At 44.4% G+C, this 16,964-nt stretch overlaps 1 protein-coding gene across 1 annotated transcript in view; it reads left to right on the forward strand.

The window, feature by feature from the left end:
• Positions 1–16,964, forward strand: part of ERGIC1 (endoplasmic reticulum-golgi intermediate compartment 1) — a 60,838-nt gene that overhangs the window by 27,752 nt on the left and 16,122 nt on the right. Inside the window, exons 3-6 of the mRNA XM_074603857.1 lie at positions 2,798–2,870; positions 13,028–13,122; positions 13,761–13,885; positions 16,405–16,509. Coding sequence (XP_074459958.1) covers positions 2,798–2,870; positions 13,028–13,122; positions 13,761–13,885; positions 16,405–16,509 — 398 coding nt within the window. The remainder of the gene's footprint in view (positions 1–2,797; positions 2,871–13,027; positions 13,123–13,760; positions 13,886–16,404; positions 16,510–16,964) is intronic.

A 16,964-nucleotide genomic window follows, 5' to 3' on the forward strand; every position in this document is an offset into this window, starting at 1 on the left:
GCCAGAGCAGGGTCACCCAGAGCAGGTTGCACAGGAACGCGTCCAGGCGGGTTTGGAATGTCTCCAGAGACGGAGACTCCACCACCTCTCTGGGCAGCCTGTGCCAGGGCTCTGCCACCCTCAAAGGAAAGAAGTTTTTCCTCATGTTCAGATGGAATTTCCTGTGTTCCAATTTGTACCCATTGCCTCTTGTCCTGTCGCTGAGCACCACTGAGAAGAGTGATTCCTTTTTGAAATCTAATAGGCTTTTTTTTTTTTTAAGCATCCCCAACATCCATAGTCAATAATTTTCAGAATTTAGTTAGGTGTTGTATAAAGGAAAACATCCTCTTGTTTTTAACCTCCCTCTTCCCTCCTATTCCCATACTGGAAGAGACAGTGAGTGATTGTTCCCCACTCATCTCCTTCAGGCTGTTCATGATTTTATATACCCCTCTCATGTCCACCCTCAGTAATCTCTTTTAGAGGTTGAAAACTGACTCTGTAGTTTGAAGACTGGCAAAAGCATTGAGGAGCTTTGAAAGTCAGTCCCTGCCAGGAGTTTCAGGGCATTCTTACAGGATTTTTTAGATATAGGTTAGTGGAATTTTACTGTACTGTATTTGGTAAGTATTGTCAAAACCCTTCACTGCAAGAGCTGGATTGGAAGATGGGCTTGAGGGAGCAAATACTTTGTGTGCTGGAAAGGGAGAAGATAATTTGATGATGGAGATGGCAGTGAAGAAAGTTAAAAAATTGAAAGAGAGAATGCTCTGGGAGAGAATTTAGATTTAGTAGTACCAGGCTTCCATAGAGGTTCTGGAGAGCAGAGAGGTCTAGCTGATGCTGTGGAAAGCAGCCTTTACAGGATGATAACAAGCAGAGCGCAATATGGGAAGCAATTAAAGAAGAAAGGGTTGTCTCTATGTCAAATGCTCTCCCCTGCATACTGCCAAAGATCAGAGATCCTGTGTGTCTGCTGTTCAGTGATTAACAGTAAGAAACATTGGATCAACTAGTCTTATGCCTAGGTTGCCTTTTTTGTGCTCGTACGTAGGTGTATATGTTCTGATAAGAATTTGCTGCTGTGCTTTAAGTAGATCTTTCTCCTCCCCCACGCTGCATGGTGCACCGTGCCAGTGGCTTAGCTGGGTTACAGCAGAGGTGGTGTTCTGTGTCTTGACAGCCACGACTTGGAAGCAGCTCTGTGGCCGTGTGAAGTTTCCCTTTAGAAATGAGTATCCCCTCTTGCTTCCCATTTTGCTACTGGTCTTTGACTTTGTTTTCCCCTTTTCTCTCTTTCTTCATCCTAGCTAATGGTGAGGGATTTTTGGCATCTTTTATAATCCCTTGCACTTTTCAGAGGGTCAGTAAATTAATCCACCCTTGAAATGACTCTGATGAGGAAGGGGAAGCAACACATTTCTCTTTCCTCAGAACTATAAACTGACTAATCTGAAGAATGAAGCACAAGGCTTTAGGTCACTCAAGGGTCTGTCTCGGTATTTGCCTTATGTACCTCCTCTTTCCTTCCCTTGCCTCTCACATTCTCTACCAAGGGAGTTTGGACAGGCGCAATTGTATGATAAAATTGCTCCCCAGCCAGTTGTTGCTTGAGCTTCCTGAAAGAATGAGTATTCAGGCTCTATAGGTCATGTGGAATAAAGTTGAGGAACAGGGTTTTTCTTATTTATTTCTCAATCCTAATTAGTGGCTCTGGTAAAGTGGTCATTTCCAAAGAGCAAGTGGTCATTGTAACTTGGCTGGGATTGAGGGGTGAGCCAGATTGTGCTCCTGTTGTCAGAGCCCTGGAATAGCGTGCCATTTCCTGGTTTACTCTTTCATATAGTGATTCATGGTGAACTTGGGTATTTTATTTAATACAAATGCACATTGCAGCCCTGTCTCCTTAAGTTGGCACATCCTTGTCTACTCCAATCATCCCTGCTCAATAGGATTTACAGCTGTCCTTCCTTCCTCCCAGCCCCTCCTGTGTGGGTCAGTGACTCTTGTCAGTGCTGCGTGAACGTCACCGTACCATGTTTTGAATAGTTTCCTGATGAAGAGTCACCAGTAGTACGCCAGTTACTTTGGGTTCCCTCCTTTTAACTCTAGGTTGGCATTCTTAGAAAAGACATGGGACTTCTTGTCCAGGTACTTTGCATTTCCTTCACTAGGAATTTTCCCTCTCTGAAGAGTCAATATATTGGCAAATGGAGAAATCGGAGAAGTATCAGGCGTTGGCTAGGTGTTACCCGTTATCGCCATGGCTCTGCTGTATCAGCTCTATCTAGTGGGTAGTGAAGGCTGTGAGATGGCTTACACTTAAAACTTGACAAAGAACCAAAGAAATGTCTCCTAATCCACAAAAATCTGCATAGCTGACTGTATGCTTTTAAAGCAAGGAGGTGTTGATTCTTTTTCCTTTCCAGAGGTTTTAGTAGTAATAAAATTTCATTTGGAGCAAGGGCTCCAAAGAAATCATATTGTCAAGCAGCTTTGTCAGGAAGGAGGGAGAGCTGGCAGACCAACATTGTGTGCTAGAGTTGGAGAATGCAGGAAGCATGGGAAGATGGAAATCATGATGGAAAAGGTGGCCCGAGAATTAAGATACTCAGCAGGATGTTGGGTATTGTCATGCCATTGAAGTCGCTGCTCTGATGGCCTTGTCTGGATCATTGTCTCTAAACAGTGTTAGAGTTCTCCAGTGTGTCTGGGTGGCATATCCATGGGGGGAACAATATCCCTGTGTGAAAAGACTTTATGTCTTTGTTAGAAATATGAAACTAACCTTCTCCTCTCTTTGCCTCTTTTCCAGTCTCTGTCTGCTGCTGTCTCTTCATACTGTTTCTCTTCCTGTCTGAGCTCACCGGATTCATAGCCACTGAAATGTAAGTAAAAATCATGTTTTCCTTTGTTTGAATGTATGTGCATATATGATTCTTTACAGCATTATTCTGTTATCTTGGAAAAATGGGCCTGCAATTTACTAGGTCAGTTAGCTGTCTAATGTTTTTTGGATTGCTTTTGGTTGAGTCCGAATTCTCTGTCAGTCCTTCAGCTTTGTAATTTACTGAAGTATGCTAGGCAAACTCGGTTCTAAAATCCTTTTGTTAGAGAAAACTGTTCCAGACCTGCTTGATCCTTTATTAGCTGCATACTGGATTTCTCTGTTGAGCACAGTGGATATTTTTCATGTCACCACAGATCACATCAAAAGCTTCTGACCCTTTTCAGTTCTCTGGTGATCAGGTGTAAGGTAGCGTGAATGCTAAGAAGATCAATGCCACTCAGTTGCAGTTTCCTTCTTGCTCCTTAAGCTGTTGATTTCTTGTCTTCATCTGAGATTTATTTCCCCTCTCTTCCTGAATAGGCACTTTCCTCTGTACTCGTTTGATTCCAAACGATTCTCAAAAACTAGTGTATTTTTCATTGGTGATACTGTATGTTAAAATGTGTGGTGCCAACTGGTTGAATCCACGTGGTCTGTGCTCTGAGACTGGGGTCCCGTTGCAGATATGGTGGGATCTCTGGCAAGATGTTTTCTTTTCCCCTCACTTCCATGTGGATAAAATGGGTATCGCATTCTGCCAGTCTTCACTGGATGTTTTTGGAGATGCTTTTTGGAACTATGAATTGCATAAAGTACAAATGATACGAGTTTAATGTTAGTAATACCTTTTTTTTTTTTTTTTTTTAATGTCAGAGGTGAATTTCTGATACATGCAGATAGCTTTACTCATGCGTGAGTTTTATCTTCTTTTCATGTGGTGAGCCTTACTTGGGAACTTGGTTGACAGGTTTTGTGCCTGAAGACAAGTTGACCCAGGTAGCCTCTTTGGGACCTTGCTTTGAGCAAAATGGAAATAATTTCCACTTTAAAAAATTGCTCATAGAACAAGTATTTTAGTTAATCAGGGTTTTATTTTTTTTCCCCCTGTTCTCATGCTCCTTCTGCCTTGAAGTAAACTTTTCTTGGTAACTGTTAACACAGGTACCTTTGTTTTGGGTTCTAGGAAAGATTCTCCGTCATACTGCTGATGTGGCAGTGAGCTCACTAGACTGTGATGCACAGTTCCTGGATAGTTAGGAAGGGTGGAACTTCTGTCAGACTTAGGTGATGGTCCAGATAGCAACAGATGTCACTGCTGAGCAAAAATGGTCTGAAAGGCATTGGGCTCACGTGGTATCAGATGGCTTCTGATAACCGTGTGGGTTTTTCATTGTTTTTGTGCAGCTCTGACTTGGGTCAAGAGTATAATTTCAGGAATAATTTTAACTTGAGTAATGTTTAACCTTAAGATGGTAGTGTAATCTAGCTGTAGCTAATTTTTTATGCCCATTGAACGTTTACTTCAGAGATGATATCTTAGGTTTCTTACTCGCTGTTTCTTTGAATTCAGTTCCATAAATTTGCTTGTAAAATACTAGGGTCACCTTATCAACCCACTTCTCTCAGGAGCTGAGTTTTCTTGGTTTTCTTGTTTAAAAAAAATAGATAAAAGCTAGGTAAATGGCTTCAAGTAAAATAGTACTTTTTCTTGCTGTCCTCTTAGATCTCATTCTCTCATCTGGTTTTTCTTTTTTCTTTTAGTTAATGCATTACCAGAGGAATTAATAATATTTACCTAATTTTGATCTGATTATTTGAGTGCACACGCCTTTTTGTAGTGGTAGTTTCCTGACTAGAGATTTCTTTTTGAACAGAAAAATTGCATGATTGTCTGAGGCTTCTTCATGCTTTTTTCTTAACAAGATGATGCATTTTCCACCAAGATATTAGAGGTGCTGTAAGTTCCTGCATGTTCTGCTGGCAACTTTCTCATTAAAACCTTAGAGAGATGGTAAACTGCTTTTCCCAGCAGGAACTGCGTGGGGAGGAGGTGTTTGTAAGCAATTAAGCAGTAAAATTTTAGAGAGGATGTCATGGAAGAGACTGAGACAAATGAATGCAGGAAACTGATTCGTCATGGACCATCCAACACAATACCTCGCAGAATATGAAAACCTCCTTCTGATGAGTTATAAGTCATCAAAATCTCTCTTGCTGGGAACAGATCACCCACAGCATTTGTGAATAGGCTCTCCCTGTAACAGCGGAAATACTTCAGAAAGTCACATAACAAAGTGCTTCCCAGTTTAGCAACTTCTAAAGTAGAAGTAAACTTTTCTTTTTCCATTTCTTAGTCATTGCTTTCTCTTCTGGGAAACCCAGTACCTTAAAGGTGTTCAAAGATGTTGCTTCCCTTTCAAGTGTATATTACTGGCAGTGCATTGCGGGGCAGTATAGTCTCATCATTTGGAACAAGGGTGTAGAAGTGTGGAGCTCTACATGGTCTGGAACAAACAGTGTGAGAACTCTGTGCCACCATTTAAACTGGGTGGTAGCAAATAACAGGGGAGATGTTATCTCACAAAGATATTTTGAGCCTTGTTTGCCCATGAATCAAATATTTTGATGGTATGGAAGATGCCTTATGTGCAAACTGTTCGATTCCCATCAGCTTTTACTGCAAGCTGTATTAATATTCTCCTACAACAGATATTTCTACCAGATTGAAGTTTCCTGATGTCAGCCAGGATCTGAATGATTAACTAGAGTGCGCACTTACATGGGGTGAGCTTTCCTGCTTTGCCAGTGCCAGCTGTACTATGAGACTGCATCAGTCGTTCTCCTCTTGTGTAATATTTCCCTTAAAGTAGTCATGCACTTGACAAAAGCTGGATTGCATGGGGATAGCTGCACATTTTTGATGGCAAGGTGAAATCGAGAGCACTTGGCCTGGCACCTTACATCAGAGACGTACCAGGTTCGCTGGTGTGGACTCATGCTTACCTCATAGCCCTATTATGCCGAGTAATTGTGCATGGCGTGTGTGCATCAACAGCTTGCTTCAGGGCAAGTCAGCAGCAACCTCAACAGCAGTGGTACCCACAGGATTAACTAATGCTCACCAACAGGAGGTTTCTTTGGTATCTGCATCTAAAGTGACAGGTTGGTGTGGTTTGTTGAACTCATGCTGCAACATGAGAAAATAAGGTCTGCTCCGCACCACGCTAACCCCTAATGCTTGTTAGCTTCTGCCCACTGTTGGACTTTCTTCTGCATTCACATGACTGTAGCAACTTAAATTCCTGGTATTACTAGAAATCTCAGTTTGGTCACTCTTGCCCAACTTCAAAGCTGTTTTTTCTTGACCAGCCCATTGTCTTAGCGCTTATAGTCTCAGCTGCTTAAGACTTGTCTGGGTGGCAGAAAGCCAAGAAATTACACCCTCGTCTTGAGGATAACAGTCATAACACTAAAACCAAACGGATTACCTATGTGGGGAAGACAGCGTGTATCGCAGTAGCTATGTCATAACTCGTGTGGGCATTTCTAATGAGCACCGAGATTGCGTCTGTGCACGGGCGCTTACTTCAGCTAGGAAGCCGAGCTAAGACACTGTGCGCGTTACAGCAGACATGCAGGAAGTTCATGTGGCATAGGTAACGCGCTATAAATGCACATCCTATTTTCCTGCTGACTGGCTTCCTGTGTAGACAAGCCCTGAGTAGGGTAGAAAACTCCTAATTTCTCATCCTCTAGATTTATTGCATGACCCTAACAGGCAGTCCTCCGAGCAGCCATGAAGGAAATCAAAACTTGGTTCTTAGGTGGGGCTACATCCTTTTCAGGAAAAGCACAGTTGAAGGGCTGCTGAGGGAAGAGCTTTTTCTTTCTTGCTCAGCCACAACCCATCATTGCAGTTAAGGGGAGGGTGAGTTTAACTCTGAAAATCAAGGATCTTCTTGATTATTTTCTTCTTTTTTTTTTTTTCTGTCCAGACTGAGAGTGACTGAAGACTTAGTCCAAAACAAAAACCTAGATTAACTTCCTCAATTCTGTAAAAGACAGATAAAGACAAGGAGGTCCATGCTTCACATTTGAACCTCTGCAAAGTTAACAGTATCAAACACAACTGTCCCACGCGCAAATGAATCAAATGGCTGAAGAAATGAAGCTAAAGTGTTAAATGTGTCTGGTATTTCCTGGGCAGGATCGTTAGTAGGTTGAGAGCTGAGAGTAGATTGAGGGCTAGAAATTGCTTGGCATGCCTTCGGCAGCCTTCCTCATTCATCGTGCTGTTATGTTGCAAATCAAGAACGTAGAAATCGCCTATCTCTTTTCTAATTAGCTCAGATCAACACTAGAAGTTAATAGCTGGCAAGATGATAATCTTGCAGTTTTATCACCGTAATTAGGTCATGAATTATGTTCTGTAGGATCAATAAGAGTTTTCCAAGTATTCCATCATTAAGGAGGAAAGATGTAATTAACTAATCTAGTCTGCCTTGCATTGGCAGCCAGGGGAAGGGGTAGGAGGGCATGAATGTGATACTTGTGGTGTGAATGTAGCTGCTCAACAGTAATTCATCTGCCACAGCACACTGTAGAAAGCAACAGACAGTTCCTGGCAGTGTTTTTTTTTTTCCTTTTAGATGTAGTAACAGGCAAAGAACAGTCTGAAGCGACAAGTTTGCCACTTGGAAGGCTGTGCCCCCCTGCAAGGCAATTAATTACTTAGCAGAATATCAGTAATAAAAATACTGCCTTTGCATAAAAGCATAAGTCATGAGCAATGTCCAAATCATTTGTTCATTTAAGGTGACCAGATCATTTACTGTCGACCAGCTTGCTTTAATCTTTATGAAAAACACCTTGGCCAGCCTATGAATATCACACAGCCCAGCTCCTGTGCTGGGGCCACATCGCGTGCAGCACAGTTTGACTGTTGGTGCAGGCTGTCAGGTACCCCGAATGTGGGAGGAAGCAAAATGCCAGGACCTTCTGAGACCAACGTCGCTTGTTCACACTGGATTCACTTGTATTCCCAAGACCAATCCTGCACTGAAGCAGAATTGTTACCATACCTGCCTTCAGAGCTTTTTTGTCCCTTAGCTCTCCAAGGTATGTGGAATGTGTCTTGTGGCTCTTAGCCCATGAAAATTTCTCATAACAAGCTGCAGGTGCTGCAGGCAGCAGAGTGTGATCCTGGTGATCCTTCTGCTGGAAATGGTAACCTTGGAGCCTAAGCACTGGGAGCGCAATGCTATAGTTCATATGGTCTGATCCAGGTCCCAGACACTAAGCTGGAGATGTAACTCCAACTCCACCAGCTCATCCGTTTGAGGCATATGAAATGCTGGAGCAAGCTAGACCAACATAGGGAATACAGCCTAGTAGTCAGATGGGAATGGGAGTTGTAATCCTGCTCTCGCCATGGACTGACCTTGAGACAGACACTTTTCTGTAGAAGGATGTAATGCTTAGCTGCCTACCTCTCGGGGTGCTAAGAAGCTTAATTAATGTTTGCGTGGTAACTTTGAGATTACCTAATAAAAGGTGTTATATATTTCTGAAGGGTTGTTATGCCGTTTGTCCTAATCTATGTGTGTGGGTTAGCAGGAAGCGGAAGGTCGTATCATGATGTCATTTGCAATTTCTGACTCTAATCTACATTGACGTCTTTCGAACCCTTCTCCTTCTTCCTGCGTCCTAGAGAACTGTAATTCCTTCCTTTGTAGGACAGTGTGTTTTCTGTGCTTCACAGCTGAGCCAAGACCTAATGTGGGACAAAGACCTTCTCAATGAAGAATTGATTGAGATTCAAGGTATAGAAAGACGATTGCAAATGGCAGAGCAATAGACATAGGCACAATGGCACAGTAGAGAATTTGCCAACCTGGTGGTTGTTTATTCCTACAAGTTGAGAAGAAGATGGGTTGTTTGTCCAATGTTGGGTCTTCTCTGGTCTGGCACAACTGAGAGGAAGGCAGTGGAGGAATCTCAGCTTCGGATGGTTATGTGTCTAGAAGGTGGTTGATTAGAGCTGAAATGGCAAGCAGAGCCAAGAGAGCTCACCTGAGAAAGTCTTCTGAGAAGTTTTGGGCTCACTCAAGAAAGAATAATTATTTTCCCGCTTAGGCTTAGGGTCCTGGAGAGCAGAGAGTGCCTCCTGGGAGTTGTAGGACAAGGTAAAATGCAGCTTGCTGGAGTAAGTGCTTGTATTTTCTGTATGGCTGATGACTGGGGAGGAGGATGGTGTCTTGTTGTTTGCTGTGAAAGAGGGAGAACAAAGGCTAGAACTTGAAGCAGAGACTAGGACAAGGAGAAGAGAAGACCAAGAAGATGCATTTAGAGAGCATCCAGGCAGCATGTGAAGCTCTGAAAGGTGCCAAAGCAGTGTGTCTTCTCTTGTATTCAAAGGGCCGCAGGCCCTTCAGCTGTTGAAGTGCTGAAGTGTCTAACGTTAGTGGCCAGGGCCGCTGGGTGGAAATAAGTTACTGGGGAAGTTTTGTTTCTGCGGAAACAAAGCTGTTGTGTCATAAATTTAAGTCCTAAAGCATGGGGAACAGGTCTGGCTTTCTTTGGATAAAATCTTAAAGAAATTATTAGCCCTCTTGCTGCTGTTTCCCCCTTTCATTCTCTCTCGCGTGCCATTTGCATGATCTGCAATCTTAGCCAAAGAGTCCCTCCAACTTTTTCTGTGTAATGCTGCAAGTTTGTAAGCAAACAGGATAAGCAACTGAGAAACCCAGCAGCACCGCTCAGGAATGTGAAGTATTTCAAAGCAGATCTTTCTAGAAGTGAAGCAGATTCTTTCTGTGTGGATCACGGCTCCTGCTGCGTGGGGAAACTTTCCTCCCTTTCCTTCAATCAGTGGTGGGAGGCCCTGCGGAGGGAGAGGTCCACCTCTCACCTGTCCTATTGCCCTTGTTGTACTTTCATAGCTCTGCACCTCACCCCTGCTTTATCGTGCCACTTTTATTTAAATAGTCCTTAACAGCAACCAGTAAAATAATAACTCCTACGTGCTTAGGGTCTTCAGAGGAGGTATGTGCCATCTTTGGAGTCACAATATGACCCTATATGCTTCCTCTATAAACAGCCATAGAAGCAACTGTGTTTACAGTGTCCTTCTGCCCGACCTCGGGTTTTATTTCCCTTGTGACTGTCCCAGGATCACTGTTAAGCACTGTTACTCCTGGGACACTTCATGTTCCAGGAGGGACAGCTATAAATTAGAGCCAACTTCATTTCTTACACTGGAGACACTATCCCTTCAGGGTGGTAAATAGTGCTTTTCCCAACATTGCAGGATTGTCCGATTAAATAATAGGAAGGCTGTGTGCAATTTGGCCTCTTGGCCCTTGGGAAGAGGATAGCAAGGGCGGTGTGAGTGCCAGTTCTCTGCCAGCTCCATCCAGACTTAGGTGGTGGTGGTGGTTCAGGGGGAGAACCTGGGAGGAGCAGCCTTGACCCTCAAAGTTTGTTTTACCTCTGAGGTTTCCAGAATGTATTTTGGGAATGAAATTTCCAGTTTGTTGAAAATTATGTTTCTTCTGAGGTTTGCCCCAGCAAGTGGTGTGGTGTTGTTGTGCCCTTAGTTCCCCAGAGTGAGAGGGAACCTCAGTAACAGAGCAGGTCAGCACAAAGGGTGCACTTGGGAGCTCCGCTAAGAAACCTTTCTGGGTTTGTTAGCTTGGGTCCTCTGCAAGAGCTGATGCTGCCGGGAGGAGGCAGTGGCTGGAGCTGGGAGGAAGAAGCAGGGTTCCGCAGGCAGAGTGGTCTGTGAAAGGCAGCGCTGCAGGTCCGAGGGAGGGGAAGGAAGGACAGACTGTCACGAGCTGTCAGATGTCTGAGGAGTGATAGACAGCGTTATGAAATTGGGATCACGAGTAGGAGAGGGCAGGGGGCTACTAGGTAAAGAGGAGGAGGAGGAGGAAGTGGCCGTGAGCCTTGCCTGAAGGACAGGTTGGGAACCGTTGGTCCAGTGACCAGAGTGCAGGACAGGAAACCAGTTTCCTTCATCTGCGACTAATGGGCTGTGTGACGTGGACAAACTGGCCTACTTCTCTTTGCCTCAGTGATCCAGTCTGCAACCGAGTGACCTCACCACTTGCCTTCCTATGGAAGAGCTTCCACAGGCTCACTGTGCCCAGTTTATCCTTTGACTTCTACCAGCAACCGCTTCTCACTCGCGTATCACCGAAAAGCTTATGCGCCTTTGCTTACAGACCACACATGACTACACATTTTCTGACAGGTTCAGAACTGGAAATCAGCAAATACAAATATTGACCTTCCTAGAGCTTTCCTCCAAAGAGCTGGGATATTCAGCTGAGCTGCTGAACCTGATGCTCTTCTCTGCCAGCCCTGGGGCAAAAGCTCCTTTTGGCCAGTAACATCAAGTTGCCTGCGGCACTGGCTGGCCATGTCCCACATCTCAGATGGCAGAGAGTTGGGAAGAAGCCAGGTGCTTTTATGAAACAGGTTGGCTGGCAACTGGGATCTGCACGGTAGGACTCGGGGAGCGCAGAAAGGTGCATTGCCTTGGGGGATTAGTGCCTGTCCTGGCTGGAGCTGCTCCTTACAACCCTATTTGGACATGTGACTTAATCCCCATCACTACCCAATCTACCAGTAATAAACATGTAGAAGATTTAATGCATTCCACCCGGGAGGAGAGGGCTCAGCCAAGAAGCTTCTAACTAGGTCACTGATGAGCAATCTTTCCCCTCCCTCTGTGTCATTTTTATTAATCACTTGAAAAATACGTTGAGTAATGATTGCAAGCATCTTGTCAAGCCAATTAAAAACAGAGAAAGGTAGGGCTGTGAAGCTGAAGACAAATGCTGTGCTGGTTTTAAATGAGTGTCTGTAAACCCCACTGACCTGTGAGTAATTACCTCCAAAAAAAATTGGCAGCTGTGTGTTTCTCAGTGTGAAGGCTTGTTTCTCCTGAATCCACAGGGCAAACAGTTCATTATGGTCCAGAGATGTATCACCAGAGCAAAACCACTTTGAATCTGTCTTGTAGCTGCCCTTAGTCTGGTTTGTCTATTAGCATATAGACTCTTCGGCAAGGGCTTGTCAAAAGGTTTCAAGCACTTTGAGCATTAAATAAAAATAATAGAGAGCACTTACTAGGGAAGGTAGTTTATTTTATGTAGCTTGGCTGAACATAAGTTCCCATAGCTTTATAATCTGTCCGACTAGAAGACAAATTGTCAAATCTTCCTGTTTGATGAGGCTGAACAGTGCTGGAGTTTGAGGGAGAAAGAGCTGCTAGGTAATCTCGCCATCTTCTCGGTTCCGTGTGATGAGTTTCCCTCGAGTGGATTCTCTAGACCATTCAGCTAATTCAGCTGTGCTTGATTTGGGCTTTTTTGGTTTATATTTTACGTGTCAGATGGATTGTATGTGCCAACAATAAATATTTATACTCTTGTATTCCGTTTACTCTATATCTGCATTTCGTCTTCCGTGAAATATGTGCCAGGACTGTGGGTGCTATGAAACAACATTGCTCTTTGGGAGGCTGTTGCATAGTGTGTTCGATCCTGCTGTCCAGGATGTTTCTTCCCATCTGTTCCTGGCTCAGATCCTCTTCTCCTCAATTTTAGTCACTGCTTTTGGTTACCATTCGTAGATTGAAATGAGATATTAAGGAGAGGGATACAAGTATGCCACGCTGCCTTCTGTTGCCGCTGTTCTGTCAACTGGGTGGTAATAACAAAAGGCAATTAGTTACACAAATAAGCTTTCCTGTGGGATGGTTGAGAGTGGCCTTTCTCTAAAACTATTTATGAAACAAATGGAAAAACACACGCTTCCCTCTTTCCTAAAAGGAGTAACAGCCCAGGTATGCGGCAGGCTGGCGCGCTAAGCCTGCCACCCCTTCAATATTAGGTTCTTGTTTGGTGTCGCCTCTGGAAACTCACGTTAGGAAGCATAAATCACAGCAGTTTTGTTTTCTGCTGGTGCAAGGGACTTGCTGAAAGCCTCCTGCACTTGCCAAGTAAGAAGTAAAATTAAATCGTGATTTGCCCCTGCACAGTTGTGGAGGGCTTTTCATGCTCTCCATCTCGTAACTCTGTTGCAGGTGTCACACTGCCAACCCCCCTGCTTTAAAGTCTCCTTTTTTCCCTTCCCACGCAAGTTGTTGTTTTCCTGTGGAAAGCAGCTATGTGCCTGAAGCCACCTGTGTTTTCTGTCCTCCAGAGTTAATGAGCTCTATGTGGATGACCCAGACAAAGACAGTGGAGGTAAAATAGAAGTGAATCTGAACATCAGTTTGCCAAACCTGCATTGTGAATGTGAGTAACCCTTTTAACTTATCAGGTTTTCTTTGTATTATAAGTAATACTTGAAAGGGGCCCAGACTGGTACGGTGACCCTTCTTCTGTAACCGGGTGGATGGAGATCAAGTAGCTGCAGCCTTTGCCAATACCCCATCGCTTGCTGTTCAGAACACCTGTTTTCTTGGACCCTGTGCTCGCTCTGCAGCCTGTGTTAGTGGCTGACCTCCCTCGCTGGCTTCTTCCTAAATCTCGTTCCCTTTTTTCATAGCGACCTTTTTGTCTCTGGGAGCAAGAAACCTCCCAGGTTTCATTCGTAACTCTGAATGCACCAGCTACTTGTTGGCTTTTCACAAATCACCTGCCTTGCCCACCTGAAGTTTTTCTGGTTGTGTAATTGAGGCTGCAGTGAGCTGGCAGGGTATGGGAGGTATATTTGCGTCAAATAGGCAGTCTGAGAAGTTTGGTTACAAAGCTCTTTCTGAAGAGCTGGTATAACAATATTTGACAAATGACATTACTAGCACAGTTTAGTCAAATGTCAGGAAAAAAGACGTGGATTTTTTCCCAGTGAAAGCAATGCACGCTTTTCCTATGCAACCTTCCTGTTATTTCTTTTGTTTTGATTTTTGTCTCCTCCCCTCCCACCAATGCAGTAGTTGGACTAGACATCCAAGATGAAATGGGAAGGCATGAAGTGGGTCATATTGACAACTCAATGAAGATACCTCTCAATAATGGGGATGGCTGCAGGTTTGAGGGCCATTTCAGCATCAACAAGGTGAGTAGGAATGACAATGGGTGAGTGTGTGCTGGCTGGGGAAATGCCATCAAGATCCATTTGTAAAATGCTCATGAAAATCTGTGTGTTGGTATCTCTCCTGTAGAGTGTACGTTCATGTCCCTAATCGATGGTAAGGTTAAGTTTCTCGGTGCTGCAGAAGCGTAGGGAGAGGAGGCTGCATATTTAGACTCACAGAGAATGTGTTAGGTCAGGCTTTTTCTTCGTTCTCCGAAACAGGTAATCAAGATAGCATTGCTTAACAGCAAAGAGAAGGTCTGCGTTGCAGCTAGTGCTGTCACTGTCAGTGCAGCAGCCTAATGTTTAGGGGATGTATGAACACCCTACAAATGCCAAACGGCTTCTATGTTTACTCGTCAAGACTTTTGCACCTCCAAAATGTGACTCACTGTGCAGAGGTCTTTAGCAATGTTTCTATCCAAGTGCTCTTTTGTTCCGAGAGCCGCAGAATGACAGGAATGTTCCCTACTAGAGAGTGCCAGCATAACAGAAGCAGCTCCGTGCTGAGATGTTTGGAATACGTGCACGCGGCCTCTGCGCATGCTTTGTCAGGATGATCCGTTTCTGTATCAAAGAATGAAAATCCAGGCCTGGAGGAGGCCCCTCTCTGGGATGGGTGTGTTCAGAATTGAATAATCTTGCTATGTAATGCTGGAGATGACTAGCTGGGGTGGGGGAGGCAGTGGTGGGGCCCACTGATGTCCTCAGAAGGGCACACCCTTTATTCATGCCTCCTCATGTACCACAGGCTACAAAATCCTACTTCCTTCTTTTCCTCCCAGGTCATGTTAAATCGCATCTAAAAATAACAGGCAGAACCTCTTACTGATTCTGTGGCATGGAAAGGATTAGGGACTTAAAAAAGAGGACGTTTCTTTCCTCGCCTCTAAGCCACCAAGATTACTGGCAGTTGATAGTCCACAAAACTGGGAAAGGGCTTCTTGAAAGGTCGTTCTTGTTCTGTTAATTCCCAAAGCACAGAGCTGAAATACTTGGGGTTTTGTCTGGTAGATGTGGTGTGTTCTGCTCACCAGAGCGACTCAAAAGGGGGTTGCTGTATGTGCAGTGAGGAGCTCCCTTCACTGCTTCGTCTGTGAGAGGACACTAATTGCATTGTCTCATAGGGTGGTTGGGATTGCTGTCAGAGGGAGGGGACCTGACCCAGGACTTCTGGCTCTGAAAACCTAAACCTATCGTGTGTGTGAGCTGGAAGTCTGCAGTTCCTTGTCAGAAATTGTACAGGCTTCTGTATAGCTGCTATCTAGAGTGGGACATGGCCTGGCTTGAAACTTCACCAAGGGTTGCACTTGGGTGTTATTCTCGGGCCTGAAGAGGGAGGACAAGGTAACAGTGAGATGATTGTATGTACTACTTACTGCAGAGTCTGCCACCCTGTTTACCAAGCTTGCGTATGACACAGCTCGTGTCCACACCTGAAAGTGTTCCCAGGAGTGCGCTGCTGTTCCTCAAGTCATTTAAATTAGCTTTCCTGAAAGCACATGGAACCGGCATGTGGCCTCCTGTGGCCCTGCTGGTGAGGTGTCTCTACAGAGAGCACAATGGGCACCAGTTGTATAACCGTCCTCCCACTCTTGTCTTAGGCCAGGTTGGATTGCTCCTCAGTGTTGCCTAATTTCCCAACCTTTTCTCAATAGGAAAAAAATCTTGCACCCTTGCAACAGTGATTGAGGTGAATCTGCTGAAAGACTTCACAGAGTAGGGCTAGTGACCTGAAAAGTGTGTGCATACTAGAGTGATCCCATCAGAATGACACTAGTGCTCATTTTCTGTCTTGAAACGAAGTCCTTAGGTGAAATCTGTATTTTTCAGAAATTTGTGTTTCCCTCCGTTTAAAACATTAAAACCAGAAAATCCTGTACTTGAAAGGGCTATTGCCAGGACTAGAAGCTGAAGATCTAGCTTAGTTTGTATGGGAAGCCCCATTGTTTTTGGTGGTTTTTTCTCTTTTTATATAAAACTTGTGCAAAATCTTCTCAAATGTAAGGTTGCTCATGACCAGTACTATAATAAGAATATATCCACAGCTTTCTTGGGTTGTTCTGCAGCAGTGGGCCCATTTACAAATGCAAGATGTGGGAGTAAAACATTAAGCAACTGTTTGATGCCTGTCAGAGACATGAATCTTATTTAAATAGGGATGAAAGACATAGCCTTAAGTGTTAGGAATACCTAAAGTTGGGAGTGATCCACTCATCACCTCCTAGTCAGCAGCAGTAGCGATGTGAGGGTGCCAGACTCTTGGGCTGTGGGATGTAACCGATCTCCGCTCCCTATGCAGTATGGTGGTGTTGGTCAAGTCAAGTGCAGGAAGGTATTTCAGAGCCTTTCTCTGACATGCCAGAGGTTGTCCACTGCTAAGTAGATACAGCCTGCCAGGCTGGATGGATGCAGGCATTTCTGCTTCATATCGCAGAGCCTAGCAATGCCTTGAGGGATAAAATGTGAAATCCTGTCTTCCCTCTCTTGACTAATTTTAGGTCCCTGGTAACTTTCACGTGTCAACGCATAGTGCCACTGCGCAGCCTCAGAATCCTGACATGACTCACGTCATCCACAAGCTCTCATTTGGGGACAAGTTACAGGTGAGCTCTCTTCCCTGAAAATTCCCTGGCTCTAGGGGAATGAATGCAATGAGTGACTTTAATATTAGACACTTTGGTATGGAAGGGCCATGCACAGTGTGGGGAGGACATGATAAAGGACTGCCTGGGTAGGCAAGCCCATCTCTTGCATTCATGCAGTGTACACTCAGTCCGGAAGAGCTCACAAACTCCTTGCACACCACCACTTCAGGAGGGAGTAGTGTTCAGTCATAGAGTAACTTTGCTGTTTCCATCTGAAACTGAAAGTGCTTTTGGAAAACCACATGGCTATCTTCCTGCAGGGAGCAGAAATGGGGATTCCTGGCTTTGCAAAATCCTACATTACTGTACAGTACTGTTTTCAGTATTAATACAGCAAATATCTTGACTGCCTTTGCAGAGGAGCAGTGAGTACACTAAGGGAAGATGCGTGCTCACTACTGTCTTTACCATGG

Source organism: Larus michahellis, chromosome 11, assembly GCF_964199755.1.
Source record: "Larus michahellis chromosome 11, bLarMic1.1, whole genome shotgun sequence".
Classification (NCBI taxonomy): domain Eukaryota; kingdom Metazoa; phylum Chordata; class Aves; order Charadriiformes; family Laridae; genus Larus; species Larus michahellis.